The 18,789-nt window shown below is 40.7% G+C and overlaps 2 protein-coding genes across 11 annotated transcripts; both read right to left on the minus strand.

The window, feature by feature from the left end:
• Nucleotides 1-558: 558 nt before the first annotated feature.
• Nucleotides 559-4,915, minus strand: LOC18425131 (zinc finger CCCH domain-containing protein 53). Of its 4 annotated transcripts, none has more exons than XM_088860974.1 (8): nt 3,130-4,915; nt 2,800-2,964; nt 2,501-2,661; nt 2,318-2,388; nt 1,985-2,221; nt 1,690-1,864; nt 1,436-1,618; nt 559-1,081 (listed from the first exon to the last, which is right to left on the minus strand). In XM_088860974.1, exons 3-8 carry the CDS (start codon nt 2,629-2,631, stop codon nt 1,048-1,050), a joined length of 831 nt encoding a protein of 276 aa, XP_088717100.1. In that variant the 5' UTR covers nt 2,632-2,661; nt 2,800-2,964; nt 3,130-4,915; the 3' UTR covers nt 559-1,047. The 4 variants fall into 4 exon arrangements, with proteins under 4 accessions (XP_088717100.1, XP_088717060.1, XP_011629245.2 ...); XM_088860934.1 differs by having other exon boundaries at nt 2,495-2,661; XM_011630943.3 differs by having other exon boundaries at nt 2,501-2,680.
• A 2,824-nt stretch (nt 4,916-7,739) lies between these two features.
• On the minus strand, nt 7,740-17,855 carry LOC18425132 (uncharacterized). Of its 7 annotated transcripts, none has more exons than XR_002279430.2 (3): nt 16,891-17,855; nt 13,370-13,627; nt 7,740-8,188 (listed from the first exon to the last, which is right to left on the minus strand). XR_002279430.2 is itself a non-coding variant. In XM_011630944.3 (2 exons), the coding sequence occupies exon 1, from the start codon at nt 17,759-17,761 to the stop codon at nt 16,919-16,921; it is 843 nt and encodes a 280-aa protein (XP_011629246.1). In that variant the 5' UTR covers nt 17,762-17,855; the 3' UTR covers nt 7,740-8,188; nt 16,891-16,918. The 7 variants fall into 7 exon arrangements, 4 of the variants coding, with proteins under 4 accessions (XP_011629246.1, XP_006829763.1, XP_088717263.1 ...); XR_016051570.1 differs by having other exon boundaries at nt 13,370-13,680; XR_016051517.1 differs by having other exon boundaries at nt 13,370-13,697.
• Nucleotides 17,856-18,789: the final 934 nt, after the last annotated feature.

The raw sequence follows: 18,789 nt of genomic DNA on the forward strand, positions 1-18,789 counted from the left end.
TATCAAAATTGCATTTTAAAAAAAAATCGAGACACTAATCAACCGATCTAGTCGAAATCGGATCGAGCCAAGACCGACTAGTCGGCCCGATCCTTTGTTTTGAACAGTGATTAGGACGATATCTTCCCACGAGATGATAATAATTTTGTGGTAAAAAAAGGACGTTAGGCTTTGCGTCGAGAGTGGCAAGATGGAGCGGGAAAAGAGATGGGAGGGGCCACAGCCGAGACGTGGTCCACGACCATTGCAGAATTGGGACACTAGGTAAAAAGCTGGCGGAAAGACAGACATCATCGCCTGTTTTGTCGTCAGATATCTATTTTCCATTTCATTTCCATATCATTATTGTTATGTTAGAACCCATATGGATCATAAAGTAATGAGTAGTAGATGTATGTGAGGGCGTGGCGGGGCAGTGGTATGTCAGCGCCCATGTGATCCCCCAGTAATATAAAAAGAAGAACACACAGACAAACACACGCACACCAAATCAATCTGAACCACACACGCAGGCAGTCACCGAGTCCGGGACAAGACGAAACAAAACAAGGCTAGAGAGAGAGAAAAGAGTTTTCCTTTTTATGGTTTCATGTTTTGTATAAATGCCATTGGGGGTGTTGGTGTGTGTTCTGTGTTGTATAACCACAAGACAAAGACAAGGCAATCCTCTCCTCCAGATGCTCGCTCCATCCTTGCTTTGTTTGTCATTCAACTGTACAGTGGATTTTCAGCTACTGTAAAGAGACGATACGCTGAGCTCAGTAAAACGGGTATCTTCCACTGTCGCCGGCGCATGTATGTGTCTGTCTATAATTAGAGAGAGGGAGAGTAGTTCTAAGAAAAGGAAATTGAGGTGGGGCAGGCCTTTGGTATATCAAAAAAGGCCTCTGTAGGGTCTACTTCTACCAGCTGCTACCTATACTCTTCACCCTTCCCTTCCCTTCCCTTCCCTTCCCTTCAGTGGTTAATTTGCAAACAATTATTTGTACACCCTCCCTTCCGCCTGCAAAGTTTGAGACTACAACTCCGCCAAAGACCACCCCCGAGTCACATTCCGATTGCACCAGGACCCGAAGAGAACCTGAAGGATGGAAAGTCCCAATAAATTAACCACTCATTCAATCAATCAAGGAGCCTAGAGTTATTGCAGTACATCCCCCGAGCGCACCTCAAAAATTGATCCTAGGGACGGATGTTGGCCTTTAAATTTTACACATAAATTGAAAAATAAATGAATACTAAACTTTAAAAAGAAAAGATTTTAACAACACACTCTGACAAATCATTTGATGCGCAAAACCTATAAGAAATCAGTGAAAATAAATCTGATGTATTCCCAGTCTCTTTCGGGAGGGGAGGGGAGGGGAGGGGCCAGCTAGTAATGTGTACCCATGAAAAAGTGGGTGGATTTCATAAGCAAGAGAGCAAAGTTAACCTGGGGAATTGGAAGAAGCATGAATTGAAGGCCGGGGGCACATCGAGGGATGCAGTTGTTGGGGGGGCGAAGGAAGAAGTTGTTGCTGTGAAGCTGTTGTTATTGGAGAAGATGGACGCACCGCCGATCTTTGTTGGAGAGGCAAATGGACTATCAGGAAGATTGTGATCCGCGGTAGCGCAACTGATCATGATTATTGTTAATCACAGGATGAATTGATTTTTTTTTCTAGTTAAAAGATATATGATGATCACCTTTCTTGGAAAGGAATAGGTTGTTCTTTGGGGGAGCTCTCCTCTTCTGAAACCCCACGGGAGTCCTTATTTGGGGAGTTAAGTGCTGCTGCTGCTGCTGCCGCGGCTCCCAATTGATGATGAAAATACCCCCCCCCATCCAAAGGTAAAGGTTGGGGGCTGAAACAACTGTTATCTGGCAGGCACGAAAGAAAAATAATAGAGATATAAATGATACATGGAAAACAAACCACCCAATTCCATCCTTGTCCTCTTGTGAAACCCGAAGGAGGAGGAAAGCCAGTAGCTAGCCTACCTTCCGCTGTCTTAGGTGGTGGGGTTATGGTAATACTGGCGGGGCCAGTAGCTCGGTGATCAAATTGGTTCACAACAGAAATGCGATTGCTGCTGCTCCTCCTTTTAACATCGAGGAGCTGGAGCTCCATGAACCTTCTTCCTTGTAGCTCTAGAGCTTGCTGCAAATCTGCCTGCTCTTCCAGCTTCCTTCTCAGAACTTCATGGGAATCATAGAAGAATCGTGATCCTCCTCCTCCTGTTGAATCACAAAAATCCTATTTTTATCATGTTCACCAAAAATTAAAAAATAAAAAGGAAATTTCAGCTGAACATCATATATATGAAAGCTAACCAAGTTGAAGGTCGTATGAATCTCTTGAATCAAGGCCGGTTGGTGAGAAGTCTCCCCTTTCCGCAGGCTTCCTGGGGGTTGGACAAGAAGAATCAGTCTCTAAGCTAATCAATTCAACAGAGAAGTGATAGAGAGAGAGAGAGAGAGAGAGAGAGAGAGAGGGTTTAGGGTTTGTGCCTGTACTTGTCCGCAACTTTGCCTTTCTCTTTGTAGGGCTTGACGAGCACACGAGCATCACAGACGTAATGCGGGTTGCCCTTTGCGAGGATCATCTTCACAGTCTCAGGGTAAACAAAGGTCACGAACCCAAACATGCGCTTCTGCTGGTATGGGATACGCACATCCTGTACAGGTCCATAAATGCTTCAAGAAAAAAAGACACACAAAGGGGGAGACCCTTGTCTCAGTCCGGTGGATCCTTTAGAGAGAGATTGATGGACTCTTCCTACAAAATAAATCTAAAGAAAAGAAAGTGCAAGAACCTGAAATAGTTGGAAACATCTTCTTCTCTGAAGGTGCTATCCGCAGGGAAGGTGAGGTAAATTTGCCTGGAACCGGGGCTCGCTAATCCTCCGCCACCAAACTCATTGTTGTTCCTCGGTGACCTTGTAAAGAAATATTTGTTGCCATCGTCCGCCAGTGGAACTCTGGAGGCAGGCAGGCAGTGAGGACTCAGTATATACTGTTTTCTTTCCTCAAACACGAAAGGAAAAACAGGTCCCGCTTGTTGAAATTGGAGAGAAGAGAAAAAGGATAAACAATAAAACTCAGGAAAGAGCAGAAAAAGGAAAAAACATAAAAGCAGTAGGGACCTGTGAGCCTCGCTGCCCAGTACGTAATTGTCGAGGGATGATGGGGGGATCATGCATTTAGCAGTGGCTGCAAAAGGTAGAGAAGGAGAAAGTGGAGTAAGCTGCTGCTGGGAACTGGAGACGGACCTTTGACTCTTGGATCTGAGGAGGAGAGGAATGGCAGGGTGGCACTGTTGTTGTTGATTTGGGTGCTCGTGCTCCCCCTCATCGGAGGATACAAGAACCTCACAGGAGGAGGTGGGAGGGGAGATTCCTCCTCCCCGGCCGTGGCCGCCGTCGTGTAAAAACCTGCAGCTGCTTCCATTCTTGCAGTAACCCCTCGCAAAATATAGGCATGGCTTCCAGGCGAGGCCGGATGTAGAGCTAGCAAGAGCCACATCGGAAGAATTAGCAGCACCACCCCAGCAGATGTCGGCCACGGACAAGCTACGCCTGTGACCACCGAGGGGGCTGAGGCCCATAGCTCCCCAGTTGGTGTACGAGTAAAGCAGGCCGCTGTCGCAGGTGGTCATGCTATCTGCAGCGGCTGCTGCGGCATAAAGAGCAGGGTTGGCGTTGGCGTTGTCATTGAGGAAAGAGAGTTGGTCTTGAAGGTGAAGCTCATCCAACAACATGTCAACACCGCTACCACTACTGCGATACAAGCTCAAAGGCACTCCTACACCACCACCGTTACTGCTGCTGCTTTCCGGATCCACCAGGCCGCCGCCGCCACCGCCACCGCCACCGCTGCTGACAGCGTAGGAGGGATTGGGGGCCAATATCTGTTGGTCCACCTTCTTTTGCACATCAGAACCAACCCCCTCATCCTCCCCCTCATCATTTGGGAAAGCATCCACCCAACTGGAAACCATAGAAGTACTGGTTGAGGTACTAGGAGGGAGGCATGCTTGCTGCTGCGGTGCCAAACCCAAATGAGAACAAGTATTGGGCAAATTTCCTACGCGCGAACCCGAGCCCAAGCCCAAGCCCAAGCCCAAGCCCAAGGCCAAGCCCAAACCCAGCTCCTTCCTTGCCTTGGCTACAATGGACTGGACCAGAGCCTCCGGACCAAAGGCCAGCCGAATCATTTCCTTCTCCCCATGGTCCTGAATCAACAATAGCCCCATGATTTTGGGGGCGTTTTCCGGATCCAAGTTCTGAATCCTGGAGAACACAATCCTAGTGGCTTCATAGGCATCCATCTTGTTCCTCTCCTCACAAGAGGGTGCTCACGAAATTGACCTTAAGGCAAAGGGGGTAGGGACTTGTAATTTCAGGTGCCTGGCCCCAAAATTTAATTCAATCTCTGGGCCTCGTCATAACGCTCAAGACACCGCGGCAAAGGGAAGAGAAGACTCCTTTTTCACTTATCAAAGAGGGGGAGAGCGCTGATCCATTAGGACTGAGAGAGGACCTTCATTCACTCACTGAAAATATTGTGGGTTGTGAGCTTGGTGCTCATTTCCAACTCCTCTCCTCCGGCAGCTGCTGCTGCAGGATCTACCGTAACCTGATGATGATGATGGGCTTTCATAGGTGGGGTAACACCTGCCGTGGCCTTCAACCAGAGACGACGAAGAAAGATCTTCACCCTCCATCACCCCCTGTACCTCCTTCCCATTCCCTCTCTCTCTCTCTCTCTCTCTCTCTCTCTCTCTCTCTAAATTCGTCGCCCAACAACCATCATTGGAGCCTCTTCGTGGTGCCAGTACATATATACACAGAGCGAGAGAGAAAGCGTTTTCTCGCATATCCCACGGAGATCTGTTTAGCCATGGATCTTTCTGTTGCTTCCTCTTCTTCCTGTCGTTTGCTGATGCCCTAATTAATAGAAAAATAAAGGGGGGTCGACATGTCTCACATTCAGCCTTGTTTACTCTCATGGTGAAAAAATGCCTGCTATTTGGATCTCATCTATCTCACACTATCTTTTGGGTTTAGACCAGTACTAGTATCTTTACTCTTTTTTTTTCTTTTTTGGACCATGCTGACCTTTCTACGATTCCATGCATATTATTACTCTTTTCTCTACCATGGCCTTTCACACCGAGGAGGCCGGTGAAATTCATCACGAGTACAATTTACCATTTGCAGGGCGGTTTTGTCATTTATTATTACCCTACCCTAGCCAAAGTTCATAAAAAAAAATGGCTCTCCAAGCTATTCGATTCGAGTGAATGTGACTTTTTTGTATCAACACAATAGTACATAGTTTTGTAAGATATAATTTTATTTTAAAATAAAATTAATAATATAAATAAAATATTAAATAACTCATATCTCATGATTATTTTGATAAAGCTCATGTATAAAGGAGTCAAGTGGGAAAATTCAAAGAACATCGCTATTGAATATAGATGTTAAGTGGTGGTCCCTCTAAAAGGGATAAAGATCAATGATCTATAAAAAATTTTCAAAAAACTATCATCTTAAATTTTTACATATTCATGATAGAGATCATATGGTGTTGGGTTTTGAAAGGAGTATCCATAGCGCATAGAGAGATCGGAGAGAAAAGTCAGAAATGGACAGGAGCGGGAGAGAGTCACATGGCGGGTGAATACTGTGTCTCTCTGTATGTGTGCTGCCACTAGGGTGTCACTGTGGTCTTTAAAAAAGGACATAGTCAGTGCCGGTCCGTGCTTCTCGGTCTCCTCCGATTCCTCCACACCGTCCATTTGCTGTTAGGGACCACTACGACCCATCATACCTTAACTCAAGGGGTGCGCGTGTGCACAACTCTCAGATCGCACGTGGGGAAAAAGAGTACGATTAAGGACCAACCTTTTGTTTTTTAGAAAAAGTTTATACAGTGCGGGGCTCTAAACCAAAAAATTAGAGCCTACTTTAAAATTTTCTGAGGTTGTTTTGATGCTCAAATTGCTCATCACAACATCAATATGTACGTATATGAGAAAAAAATGGATTTCAAGTTTGAAAATAGTATATTTTTTAATGAATTTTTGGGCCTTTAATTTTTAAGTTTTCATAGATCTATCGATCTACCCTTTTTTTTAAGCTTTAAATTTTTTAAATAAAGATGAAAATATAATTTAAGACTATCAAAAATATTTCTAATATTTAAACCACATTTTTCGACACTCTTTGAAGGTTGGTTCTAATTCGATTATTTAACGCTAGGCTCTATACAAACTGCACCATTTCTTTTCTTTTTTTTTCTTCATATTATTTTTTTATTCTTTCTATGATGATTAACAAATCAACAACAAACTGACCATGATAGACAAAGTATACATGTGCATATGTAATGTAATAGAAAGCATGTGGGCAAAGTTCAATCAGCAAGCCTTTGGACACTGATGACACCCATGGGAGGCATAATAAAGGCATTGTATTAAATTTAAAAATAATAAAAAAACGAGTAAATCTATAACATCTTGAAAATTTAAAAAATTAACAGTCCAAATATATAATACAAGATACATTATTTTTAAAACTTAAAATTTATTTTTTTTCTCATATCTCTAAGGTGTTTTTAATGAAATTTTAGAGCCTCACACTTACACAAATTTCTTTTTTTTTTTTATAAGTAACAAGGTGAGTGTGTACTTTGTTAACTTTAATAAAAGAGGAGGAGGAGCACGCGATCCAAAGACATTTTTGCTTTAACCGAGTTTTGGCAGCAGCCTTTTGGCCTTGGCTCCCTCTCTCCCATGTATACATATAAATATAACTATTATTAGTATTGCTATTGTTGTTATTATTATTGGATAAAAAATTGTGGGATGTGGTGTGGTGTTTACTGCCCTTTCCCGTCTCATCACATGACGCACTTTTTACTCACGCACTCATTGCGTTTACTACTTATTACTGCTTTCTCTCTCTCTTTCTCTCAATTTGGTGATGCAGTTGCATCTCCTTTAATTGGCAGATTTAGATACTTGAGTCGTATTGTTTGCTAGGCAAAACCTGAAATGTGAGCCAGTGACTTGGTAGTCGTACATAAGGCCTTTTTAGTACGTGGAGAGTAGTGCACTCGTCTCTCTCTCTCTCTCTCTCTCTAAAGTCTAAGGATTAATATTTTTGCGTTTGGCCCGCGAAAGGCTGAAACGGTGCAGAAGGGCACATGGGCGTTTGAGTGGAGCTCATCATCAATGACACCATACTTTTGTCACTTGTGGAGACAGCGTCCTTTTCATGGTGGGAAAGAAATGGGGATCCCCGGGGCCCACCCCTCTCTCTCTTCGAGCTCAGCAAATTGCCTCTATGATTGCTCCCTCTTTTCACCCTCGACTTACCCACCCTTCCTTTTCTATCCAACGACGTATGCCCTTTTTCTTTTCTTTTTTTTTTTCCAATTTTACTGTCCAACCCACACCAATCAAGATTCCCCTGTCTCTCTCCTCTCACATCTCCCATGTGCACCCCTCTTTCTACTTTCAAAATCACATTTGCTCATAGTTTGGTTTTCTCCCGACTTTGCAATACATCCCCTTACCAAACATTCTTGTGATATACATTGTTATTAATATATATGAAGGCCGATTCTTAAGTGTCAAAAAAGCAGTGTTTAGGATTAAAGCAATGGTGTGTCGTGCGTTTTCTTTTTTTTTGATCTGAAGTTGCTATTGTTCCTTTTTTAAAAAAGAAAGGTTGTAAAAGGATCATCCATGTAACTTATTCTTAGTTTCTAATAAAATGGGTAGGGGGTCGCCATCCCCATTTATTCAAAAAAAAAAATTGCCATCGGGGTGAGTTAAATTGTCCCACGAGAGGATGAGATGACATGATACTGCCACATCACTGCTCCTAATGCCACTCTTAGTTGTAAAAAGAGAGAGAAGACACCGCATTGGTTCTAACACTAGTACAGGTATGGTTTCTCCCCTAAAAAACAAGAAAAAAAATTGTCTGAAATCTATGCTCTCTCCCCTCGCATGTGACGTTTGTCAGTAAGTGAAACTTTGTTTTAGCATCCCGATTCGCCTTTCAAATTTCAATTTGTGTGATTCCGCAGCACACACAATCATCATCCCATCTCGAATCTTATGAACCACTAACCCCTCTCGCCTTTTTACTTCCCTCCAACACCGCTGCACCGCTCCCGCTCCTTGCTCTGCATGAACATTTTATAAAAAAAAAGGAAAATGACTCGTAAGAGGCTATACACACCTTCAAATTTCATCACGAAAAAGTTGTTTTTATGCTTGTAAACCTTCTAATTGAACATTACCACGTCGAGATATTTTGATACAAACCATAAAATAAAAGATTTAAGTCTTAAAAACAGTGCAACTTATGACGCATATTTAGACCGTCCATTATCAAGATTTTCAGGTGTTCATAACTCTGTTCAATCTGTACTATTTGTAGAGCTTTAGGTTTGCTTATTGTTGACAGTTATATAGAAACCCAATATTTATTAGGGACAACCAACAAATTTTTTAAGACCGTCATAAAAGTTTTCAACACCAAATTTGTATCTTCTTGACAGGTTTGGAGGTGTATGTTACTTTTATTGTCGCATATTTGAACTGTCCATCATCAATATTTTCAAATGTTTATAGATTTGAAGTTTTAGATTTCATAATTTGGGATGACAACAATTTTTTTCAGACCATCATAAAAGTTCCAACACCATATTTGCATCTTCTGGACAAGTTTGGTGGTATGCCTTACTTTGATTGCTTAAGTTGGATTTTGGATTCAAACTTTACATGTCAAACGACCATCAAATTTGAAAAACAAAACTTCTAAATCATAAAAAAAGGTTTAACTTGTAACTTGTTTTTTGATAATTCATTCAATTCTTCAAAGATCATTAAATCTACATTGTTCGAAGCTCCAAAATCATGGTCCGTTTCAGTCTCATCTCTCGTATCAAGGATCCAGGCGCTGAAGGGGTCGAGAACTGCAATACTGCCGGAGGAATAATGTATTAAAACTTCACACATGGCCTTGGCGAACATGATTAAGCCATTTCCTTTGAGCTTTGCTTTTTAATTTGATGGCCAGATCATCACCCTGCCTCCCTCCTTGCTAGCAAGAAAATTTCCGCCCAATGATTTCTACATGTTAACTAGGTTTATGAGTTTAGACCAGGCCTGTCCCATAAAATTCTACCCAACCATTATTAGTTGTTAGTTTATGGTTTTTTACTCTTTTAAGTTAGTAGTTAAAGTTTAAATTTAAAGGGATGTGACATTATTTTATAGGAAAAAGTTTATACAAGCTACCATATTATACTACACAAACAAAGTGCACCTAAAAAATCCAATAGAAAATATTGTTCTTAAGTTGGAAAACTTTTCAATTGATCATCTCGACCTTGGAGGTAAAAAAATAAAAAATTCAATTCTTAAAAATAGTGCATCTTGTGACAAGTTATTTGGATTATCTATTTTTAAGATTTTAAAGTGTTTATAGATCTACTCGATATGTACCACTTTTAGAATTGTAAATTTTATAACTTTGGTTGAATATAGATTTTCAAGCCATGTGAAGGTTTTGGACACTAAAACTACATCTTTCAACAAAATTTAAATATGTGCTCTTTGAGCAATGATCTAATGCAGCAATGATTTCTAGAAAACCATGTTTGTCATATTTGTATGACCCCAAATTTTGCACACACACTCTCTTCATCTCGATAATCAATCCCAAAAAAAAAAAATCAATTTGAACCTTATATATGGTCAAAATGAGTCCCCTATAAAAACGAATCTAAACCATTCATTTTGTGAATTTCAAGATCTTAGGCTTTATAAACTCAAAATCATTTTTTTCTTTTTTAACATTGTTCATCTAATGATAATAAAGCCATCCAAAAAAATTGGAAATAAAAAAACCTTTCTACGGCCTAGATCTAAGTATCTCACCAAAATGAACAGCCTATGTTAATTAAGCTAAAAAATACTTTCTAGGTTGTGTTTTCAAATTTACTTTTTTTGTGATTGCTCATTAGAATGAAAATAATATATATTTCAAATTTTGGATCAAAAAAATGGCCATAACATGGTTTTTTAATGTTGTTGTATCATATTACTATACAAGGGTGACATGAAATCATTGCACGTGCTGTTTTTGTATAACATGAGATGAGCACCTTATACAAACCTCCCCATTTTTTATATGAAGATTGATGGGGAAGCTCACACATTGTCGGCGTTTAACAGCAGAAATGCAAATTGGGAGTGGAGGGAGGAAGAAATTGATTGATTGATGCAATAAATTTTTTTGCGTTACCAATATCAAAATACCAAAAAAAAAATGGATGCTGTTTGTATAAAGCCAAGGCTTTAAACAATCAAAGTAAAGCACACTTTCAAATAGTATTAAGAAATATGGTTTCAATACCGGAAATCTTTATGATAGCCTTAAAATATATTTTCATCTCTAATTATAAAATTTAAATATTCAAAAATAGCATTGATCGAGCAAATCTATGAAAACTTGAAAATCTTGAAAATTGATGGTCCAAAAATACATTAGAAGTTGCAATATTTCAAAAAATTGAAATCCATTTTTTCTTATGTCCATGCATCTTGAGGTCGAGATGATGAATTTGAGGATATTTGAGCATCAAAACAACCTCTTCTAGTAAAATTTTTAAGGTGCACCTTAATTTGACTGTTTAGAGCTTCACACTTATATAAAGTTTTTTCAAAACAAAAAAGACAAAAACCTATGCCGAAGATTATCGGTCAAAGAGTCGGATGCAAGATTTACAAAGTTCAGATGCCTACGCCACATATTTGTCCATACATAATCATCTCAACTTCAATCCTAATCCCATCACAATGGACTCAAATGGTCCACCCACGTTTTTCTTTGTATATATATATATATATATATATATATCGTAAAGTCATTCAATCATTTCAGGTTTTTGGTCGAAATGTTGGGTGTCCTGTAATTTTTGTGTTGCCCATAATGGACCCGAAAGTCTTTATGTATTCTTTCTCAGCATGCTTTGCAACGAAAGGGACATCCATAGGTTTTTGCCTAGAGGAAATTACATCCCGCCCTCCTAATTTCCAGATTCCTCCCAGCTTTTTCTGCCCTATCATACAAACCCCAACTCTCTTCATATATCTCAAGAAAACTCCTTTACGTACCATCAAATCTTCTCACCAAATCGATATTATTTCTGTTTCCAATAAAATTCTCTCCCCCTCAAGAAAACCACCAGCTTTGCCCGAAACTGCAGCGCCACGCCATGCCCCAAACATGTCGCTATGCTTTTGCTAGCAAAGCCTTGTACACTATGCACTTAGACCCATTTTTCTCATCATCTGGACCCAAAAGGCTCTAAATAAGCTTAGAGCCTTCATGAGAGATCCAATGAGTTTCTAGACTAGTCTTAAAGGGCTAGAGTGTGTAGAGGGCTCTAGAACATTATAAAGGCCATAGGGTTCCTAGTCATTGGATGTATAACATGTGGCTTGATTCTAACCGTCGGTTGTAAAACCTTGAGCCTATATAAAGGGAATGAACCCTCATTTGTACCTCAACCTGAGGAAGGTTGAAGAGTACTCTTGTAAGGATTCTTTGGTTATAGTGAATTGATAAGGCTCTTTGAGCCAACTTGTGTGTCCTTCTTTTGTGGTGTGTTTGGCTTCTATTGTTGTGTTTGTGGTGCATACTAAGTAGTGGTGCTAGCGTGAGTGGTGCGCACTAGGCCCAATTGCCTATCAGTTGTGATTGGCACGTGGTTGTGCTCATTTGGGACGACTGACTCGTCCTTAACGGACCAAAAAACAAGTGCCTCACGGTCGAAGCGTTGGGTTTCAAACTAGGGCTGTGACAGCGAGTTGAGAATGCGGAAGAGGAGTTGAGAATGAGGAAGAGAAACGAAGAGAGAATGTCAAGAGATAGCAAGTAGAGAAATGGTAGTGAGCCATATTTGTTCATAAAGATCAAAATTCCTGCAATTCAATTTAAATGTGTGATGAGATCAAATCCCCTACAATTATTTTATCAAAGTTAAAAACTGAAATAGGCGGATCTATCAAAAACAAGAAGCCACTTTCGAAATATAAAACGAAAAAACCTTGACATTTCAGAAAATGCAAATGTAAAGCACAGGTGCTTCACACATTTTATGCCATTCAACAAATGATGAAAATATCCATGCAATATTCGTGTGCGCACCTAATTTGGTCATTTATTTGGGATCCACTTCTCATAAACACTAGTTTTTCTCCTTTCATTGGCAATGTCACCAGATTTCTGTCTGTTCCAATCGCCTGTTTTGTGGCAGAGGTGTCTTAGTTGCCTTGTCTTCGGGTCTTGGCAAAGCTTTGGCGGCCGTTAGAGCAACGCCAAATCCTTCCCTTCTGCAAAATCCTTTAAGTCGGGTGATTTTGAGTCTATCTGCTTCATTCCGCCTTTCGAGGCGTTTAATCCAACTGGGGCAATATCGGTTTTGTGGAGCCAGATTTACATAAGGGTTTAGGTGGGGTGAATGGTTCAAAATATCTGAGTGGTCTGCCTGGGACATTTCAACTTATCCGCAACTTCTCCAGTCGAGATCGGGGTGTCTACATATAGCCGATATTTATTCTCCATGGTTCAATGTAATAATTTGCATATTGAAAAGCACCAAAATATTTGATATAGCCAAACCATATACCATCGACAACGCTTTTGGTTTCACGCATTCATTGCCTTTACATTCGATTTCATTTCCACCCAACCAAAATAAGGTTGGCATCCAATATTTGGACAGTACTCAACTAGGATAAGGAAAGAATGTTCTACGTTCTGAATTACAAATAGAAGTTCAAAGCCATCATGAAGAACAGGCTATCATACTCAACAACGTAGATACTTCTGCACTGACTCATGGGATGAAAACTAGGTCAAATGGCTTCTACAACAACTATATGCATTGGCGGATTCCTTGGTGAAGTGCTTCACTGATATCCACGATAACGACCAAAAAACAGAGTCCTATGGTATCAAGGAGACATATAATCAACAAGACTTTCTTATGTTCAACTGTAGATGCATTCTAGGATCTATCGGTCACCTAATGCTTCTAAGGTTAGTGACTTAGTGGTTACTGGTAGAATCATTTTGATATATAAAATGCGACAAAGCACATCTGCTATAGGCATGACATGAGATCGAGCACTAGCAACCAGATAACACTAGCAATTCCAGGAGTGATTATCACTAATGGTCACTCTTTCCAACTGGAAGCAATTCAGGAACTTTTAGCTGGCAGTTATTCAGATAATGAACCCATGTACCCGAAAATATTGGCTGATGAAAATAGATAGCTGGATCTGACCTGGCAGAGGCATGGATGGACCAACCTAGAAGCCGCATTTCTTATTCATTACCTCCATGAGCACTCGCAATGTTGTGTCGTGACTCTGGCCTCCATTTCGTCAGCACCGCGTAAGTTGAGTGTTACATAGCTTCAAAAGGTAAATGACTTCACGCAGCAACTGTTTGCAGATAATTGACTTGCGCTCCTTCTGCATCCACTCTAATCTCTCTAAACTTGTTGTGAAAAGCTCTCGACGATCAGGACATGGATGCAGTCCTACAAGTCATACATTGAATGCAGTGGCATCAATGGGTCGGAAACTGTGCCGGCTGACAATTGCGCAGAGCTTCAATCACAATGGCAACATTGTCGAACACCAGTAGTTAATTCATGAGAATATTGGCCAAGATAATCATGCACCCCGATGAAGAAAGTTTCTTGAAACAATGAGAGCATAACATCTTAAGAAATCGGACATCTAACAAAATAAAACCAGTGCCTAATTGCAATTGTAGCTTATGAGGCAATTTGCACCAGAGATGGATTTAATAGGCACGCACACAAAGCATACACAAGTGACAAATGGTGGTGTTTTTTCTTTTGCTTATCATCATCTTACCAGGCAAGCTAACAGTATGATTTTCTGTTAGGAAGTACTTATCTCCTGATGAAGAAATGGAAATCTCACCTTGTCAGTTTCTGGCAATTCCATTTTTACTTCTGGTCTCAACCGGACAAAATCCTAACCATTAATCCTACTACCCAGGAATTGAACAAACAATCATCCCACTATAAGAAACATGCACATGGTATGTTATCTTTTTTCTTTTTGGAAAACTAACAGTATTGTTATTTGTTTAAAATGGGAACCATGACAAATGAGCTACTGAGATGATATCTCACCATCCACGGACATCCCTTCACAAGTACAAAAATGCCCAGGGTCACAACAGCAACCCAACCACTTAAGAGAAATCTTTCAGAGTGCCTATGCAACATTCCCTTCACTCTCCTTGCAAAGATCCAAAATTTCATGAGGAGAATTCCTTGGCAATGGATAGCCTCATTGACTTCTCTTCTATTGCAGAGTGAGACTCCACTCATACAGCATATTCTTTATCCACAGTTGGTGCCTGATGGTTTCTTGCTCATAGCTATAGAATTATTACTTTAGCAAGCCACTGTATATTTGTGGTTGAGACTGCTTTCTTCTACTTAAATCACCACACCGCTTCAATAATTTATCAAGATTCAATAGTTTCTTGAAACAATGAGAGCATAACATCTTAAGAAATCGGACATCTAACAAAATAAAACCAGTGCCTAATTACAATTGTAGCTTATGTAAGCTATCTGAAACAAAACCATATTTAGGCTTTGTTTCAGATAGCTTACAGCTTATGGGCCTACTAGCTCATGCACAGATCTCTATTGCCTCTTCTATGCACCACACAGTTGATTGTAAAAGGACTCCTGATCCCTTTTTACAATGCAAGATGCCAGTTATTAGCAGCATTTTGCATTACAGCAGGAATGGGGTTGTGTGCACCAAACCACAAAGTTTTGACGACCAACACCATTACACCGCATGATGGGTCCTGGAAGCTTTCCCAAATGCAGCCTTAGAATTTCAATGACTATCCCCAATGCGAATTTTGACTAGCACAGTTACCCTAAAACAAGTATCCTGGGGGAACTCGGATTTTCTAGACTGCAAATTACCATGGAACACTGAATCCCCTACCATATAATCCCAAAATGACCAAAATGATCCCATACTGCCATTGCCAAATTCTCTTTCCGAGCCCCACCAATGGTAGAAAGGCTTCTTCAAATCCAAGCCAACTATCTTCTCCCCAAATTTACAAGGGCTAAAGACATTCAGCACTCCAAAAGCAACAAATCCAAACTTCCTTGTAAAAAATCCGTATTCTGTGAGCACAGGTCAAATAATTCATCCTATTGCAACCCATCATGAAAGCCAATAGCAGCTGGTCACCATAAAGAATGCACGAGATGATGCACAAAGTGGCATATGGGAAACATTGAAATTCTTGAGGGATAAGGTACTTCCAAGTGGAAGTGGTTCAGACTTGTGAGCCTGAAAAAAGCATTTAACAAGGGTCCGGAAGAGGAACTCCAGGAGTATTTTGGAAATCTCAACCCAATTGAAAAATGCTTATTAATTCAATCTTTTTAAGAGGATAATTCTGGTGTTGGCATATGTAAATCATCACAATATATTTCAAATATACAAAGGGAAAAACCTTCCGCCAAGGACGTCATCAGTACAAGAGAAATGGTGACCTTAAGTTGGCGCACACCATGAATAAAAAGGGATGACGCATATGGATATCTCAACTCAGAATGAGGAACCAATTGCCCTGGATATTACATATTACTATCGAAAACTTTTATGACAACTATTTTATGCAGCATGTTATCTTTTGACGAGTTAAGACTTAATAGAGTTATTTCCCTTAAAAAATAAAAAAAAAACTAATAGAATTATGTTAACAAGAAGTCAAGGTGAGAGTTCTATATTTCAGACATGATCCCAGCAGCCTAAATGCATCAAGATGATATTATAAGCACTTCAGCTTGGATAAAGAGATGGAATGCATACAGATCAAAATAATCACTTGTGACATAACCAACTCAACAAATAAACCAGGAAGTGCACCAAAGAGTAAAGCACCCAATCATCTACGTGTTAACCTGAAATATCCTATTATCAGTCTCAAAGAGTTAACAACAATGTTCGTGACCCGGTCAAGTCCAAGTGACAAGGTGAGTTGGGTGCGAGTTGGGCACCCAACTTGCCCCCCAACCAAAAGCTCCATAAAAATAAAAAATAAAAAAAAGTTAAAAAATATAAAAAGATAGATGTGCCCAATACATTGCTTAGAAATGAGTTTTTAGATGATTTTGATAGTTTTGAGGATGATTTGGGATCATTTATATCTTTTCCCTTTTATAAAACTTTCTGAAATATGCAAGGTATAAATCAAAATTTTCAATAGCTCATATTTTATAGATTCTTTTGTCTTCTTTAGCCTTCTAATGATTTCTATTGAATTTAAATACTTTTTCTGATTTCTATTGACTGTAAATATTTTTTCTGATTTTTTATGTTTTTTAGAAAAGTTATCTATTTCTCTTTTTGATCTTCATACATTTTAAATTGGTGTCCATAACTTGGCCAAGTCCAAGTCTTGGTCAAGTTACTCGCCTCGGCCAGGGGTCAAGTACCTTAGCCAAGGCAATTTCCTAAACGTTGGTTAACAATAATGTCCAGTTCCATGCCAGTATGTATTTCTAAATGTAATGAATCAATAAACTAAAACCATGTTCAAATTGGAAATATCACCAGTGCAGAACCCAACTTAGGCCATGGTTTAAGGTAATTTTTTATATACAACGACCCTGGGTGGCTGAGTGTCCACCTTGGAAGATAGGCATGCTGATAAGAACCCAAAATTTACAGAGTTGGCTTATTGCTTACAAAAAAAAAAAAAAGATTTAAAGAGGTAGCTTACTTTTACATAGAACAACTTCCCTTAGTCACTAGTAAGATGCATAGCGGTATGAACTTTGAAACCATGAAGATTCCTCATGTTTGTCCAGTTGATAGATGTGTTGGTCATAGCCAGACCTTTCAGGGGCTGGGTATTCATAATTGGGATTTGACGATCCAAAGATGGAATCCATTAACTCCTCAGCCCCTTTCCATGAACTTGCATGGCCTCCCTGTTCAGTTTCTTGTTGATTGTTGCGAACTCTTCCATTATAATAGCTCTGAGAAGGGGGAAGGGAGTCCCTCAAATTGAAAGGGTCTGCAAAGAGGCTTGGCTCATCCCACCAATAATCAGATGCCGGAGAAGTTCTGAAACCGTGGTCAGTGCTTCCATAACCATATCCATACCCATATTCTTCCGGCCATGGCCACCCATAGCCATGGTAGACTGGCTGCTCCTCACCATCACCATGAGACGGGTTCACCAGTGGCCCGCTCAATTCCAGCACGTCATCTTCTATTCCATTTCCATGTGAGTCGCCGGGGTCATGGTGGGACTCGCTGTCTTCATCACGGGTTGGCCTTTCCTCTTTTTCTTCTTGAGTAATAGTAGTAGTTGCTGCTGGTTGGGAGTCCCCATAAGGGGAAGGAAGGCTTCCATAGTCGAAATTCTCAAAGGATGACGATGAATATTTGGAAGGAGAATAGCAGGTTTGTTTGGATGCGGGGAGGGGCTTCCCGAAAGTAAGATCTGGATCATAACCCCCATCATAAGGAGTCGGATCGTATTCGTAAAATAGATCATCTCTACCACCACCGCTGGTGGAGTAAGCCAACGTCAAGAATCGCACAGTCCCTCGGAATTTCTTCCTGCACCTTGCCTTGAACCCCATCTCTTCTTCTGTTAAAGCGAAAGGCGAGCCTCCGAGTCTGCTGCTATATACTAGGATTTATGGGATTCTTTCTATAACCCAAGAGATGCATCCCACATACAATTCAGAAAGGCTCCATACATGTATCATGTATGTATGCTTAGAAGGGATAAGAGGGTTGGAGGTTACCAGCCTCACAAGTTATACAACCAAAGTAGCCATGTGGGGTGGGTGGTGTATACAATCAATCTCTATCAGAGAGTGCGCCAGCACATGACAAGTAGGATGGGACCCACTCACTCCCACAGAGGGAATTGCCATGTTTGTCTCTCTTTCCTGCTTAAGTATGTGTCTGTGTGCGAGTAAGTTTACCAATAACCTCTGGGATGCCCTCAAGTCAACATTAAAAAAAGCTAAACAGCTATCTCAATAATTTTTACAGAGGGAAATTGGAGAATGGCCTCTTCGCCACGCTTCCAATGCTCACCTTCTCGGCTGAGGGCATCCGCTTTCTCTTCAACCTCCAAACAGACCACACGCAGCATCCCTGCAACTTGTGGTGTATTTCATGTAAACCTCACCTACAGGGTGTGAACACCATGCAATTGTAGTGTCCGAACTGCTTATGCTCTACTCGATGCATGTGCACAACATCCCTAAGAAGGTTATGTCATCTGGAATGACCTCCTCATCTCCAGAGCTTCTTCAGGGTGGGTGGGGTCACCGGCGGCAGGTCTGAGCTCACTTGTCATAGCATAACCTCAGTGAGGCATTTAATCGAAGTCATGGAGAGGTAGTGCAGCAGGGCAGTCTGGAGGCCGAATTCCCGACCCGAAAAAGGAGGAGTGGAACTCTTCCCTTGCGTTGTTCCCTCACTGTTCTTCGAGTGAGAACGCAGACCCCAACCCATTGGAATTGGAACTGGGAAAGCTATGGACACTCATGCAGCATTCGACTTCTAAGAGAGAGAGAGTCCCATTTTCTCTCTCTAAGCCTACAAAGAGACGCAGGCGAGGATCCTTTTTTCTCTCGTACCTTCACAGTCAAAT

The sequence above is a fragment of the Amborella trichopoda genome, chromosome 1 (genome assembly GCF_054954075.1).
Source record: "Amborella trichopoda isolate Santa Cruz 75 chromosome 1, AtrichopodaSantaCruz75HAP2 v2.0, whole genome shotgun sequence".
Lineage (NCBI taxonomy): Eukaryota > Viridiplantae > Streptophyta > Magnoliopsida > Amborellales > Amborellaceae > Amborella > Amborella trichopoda.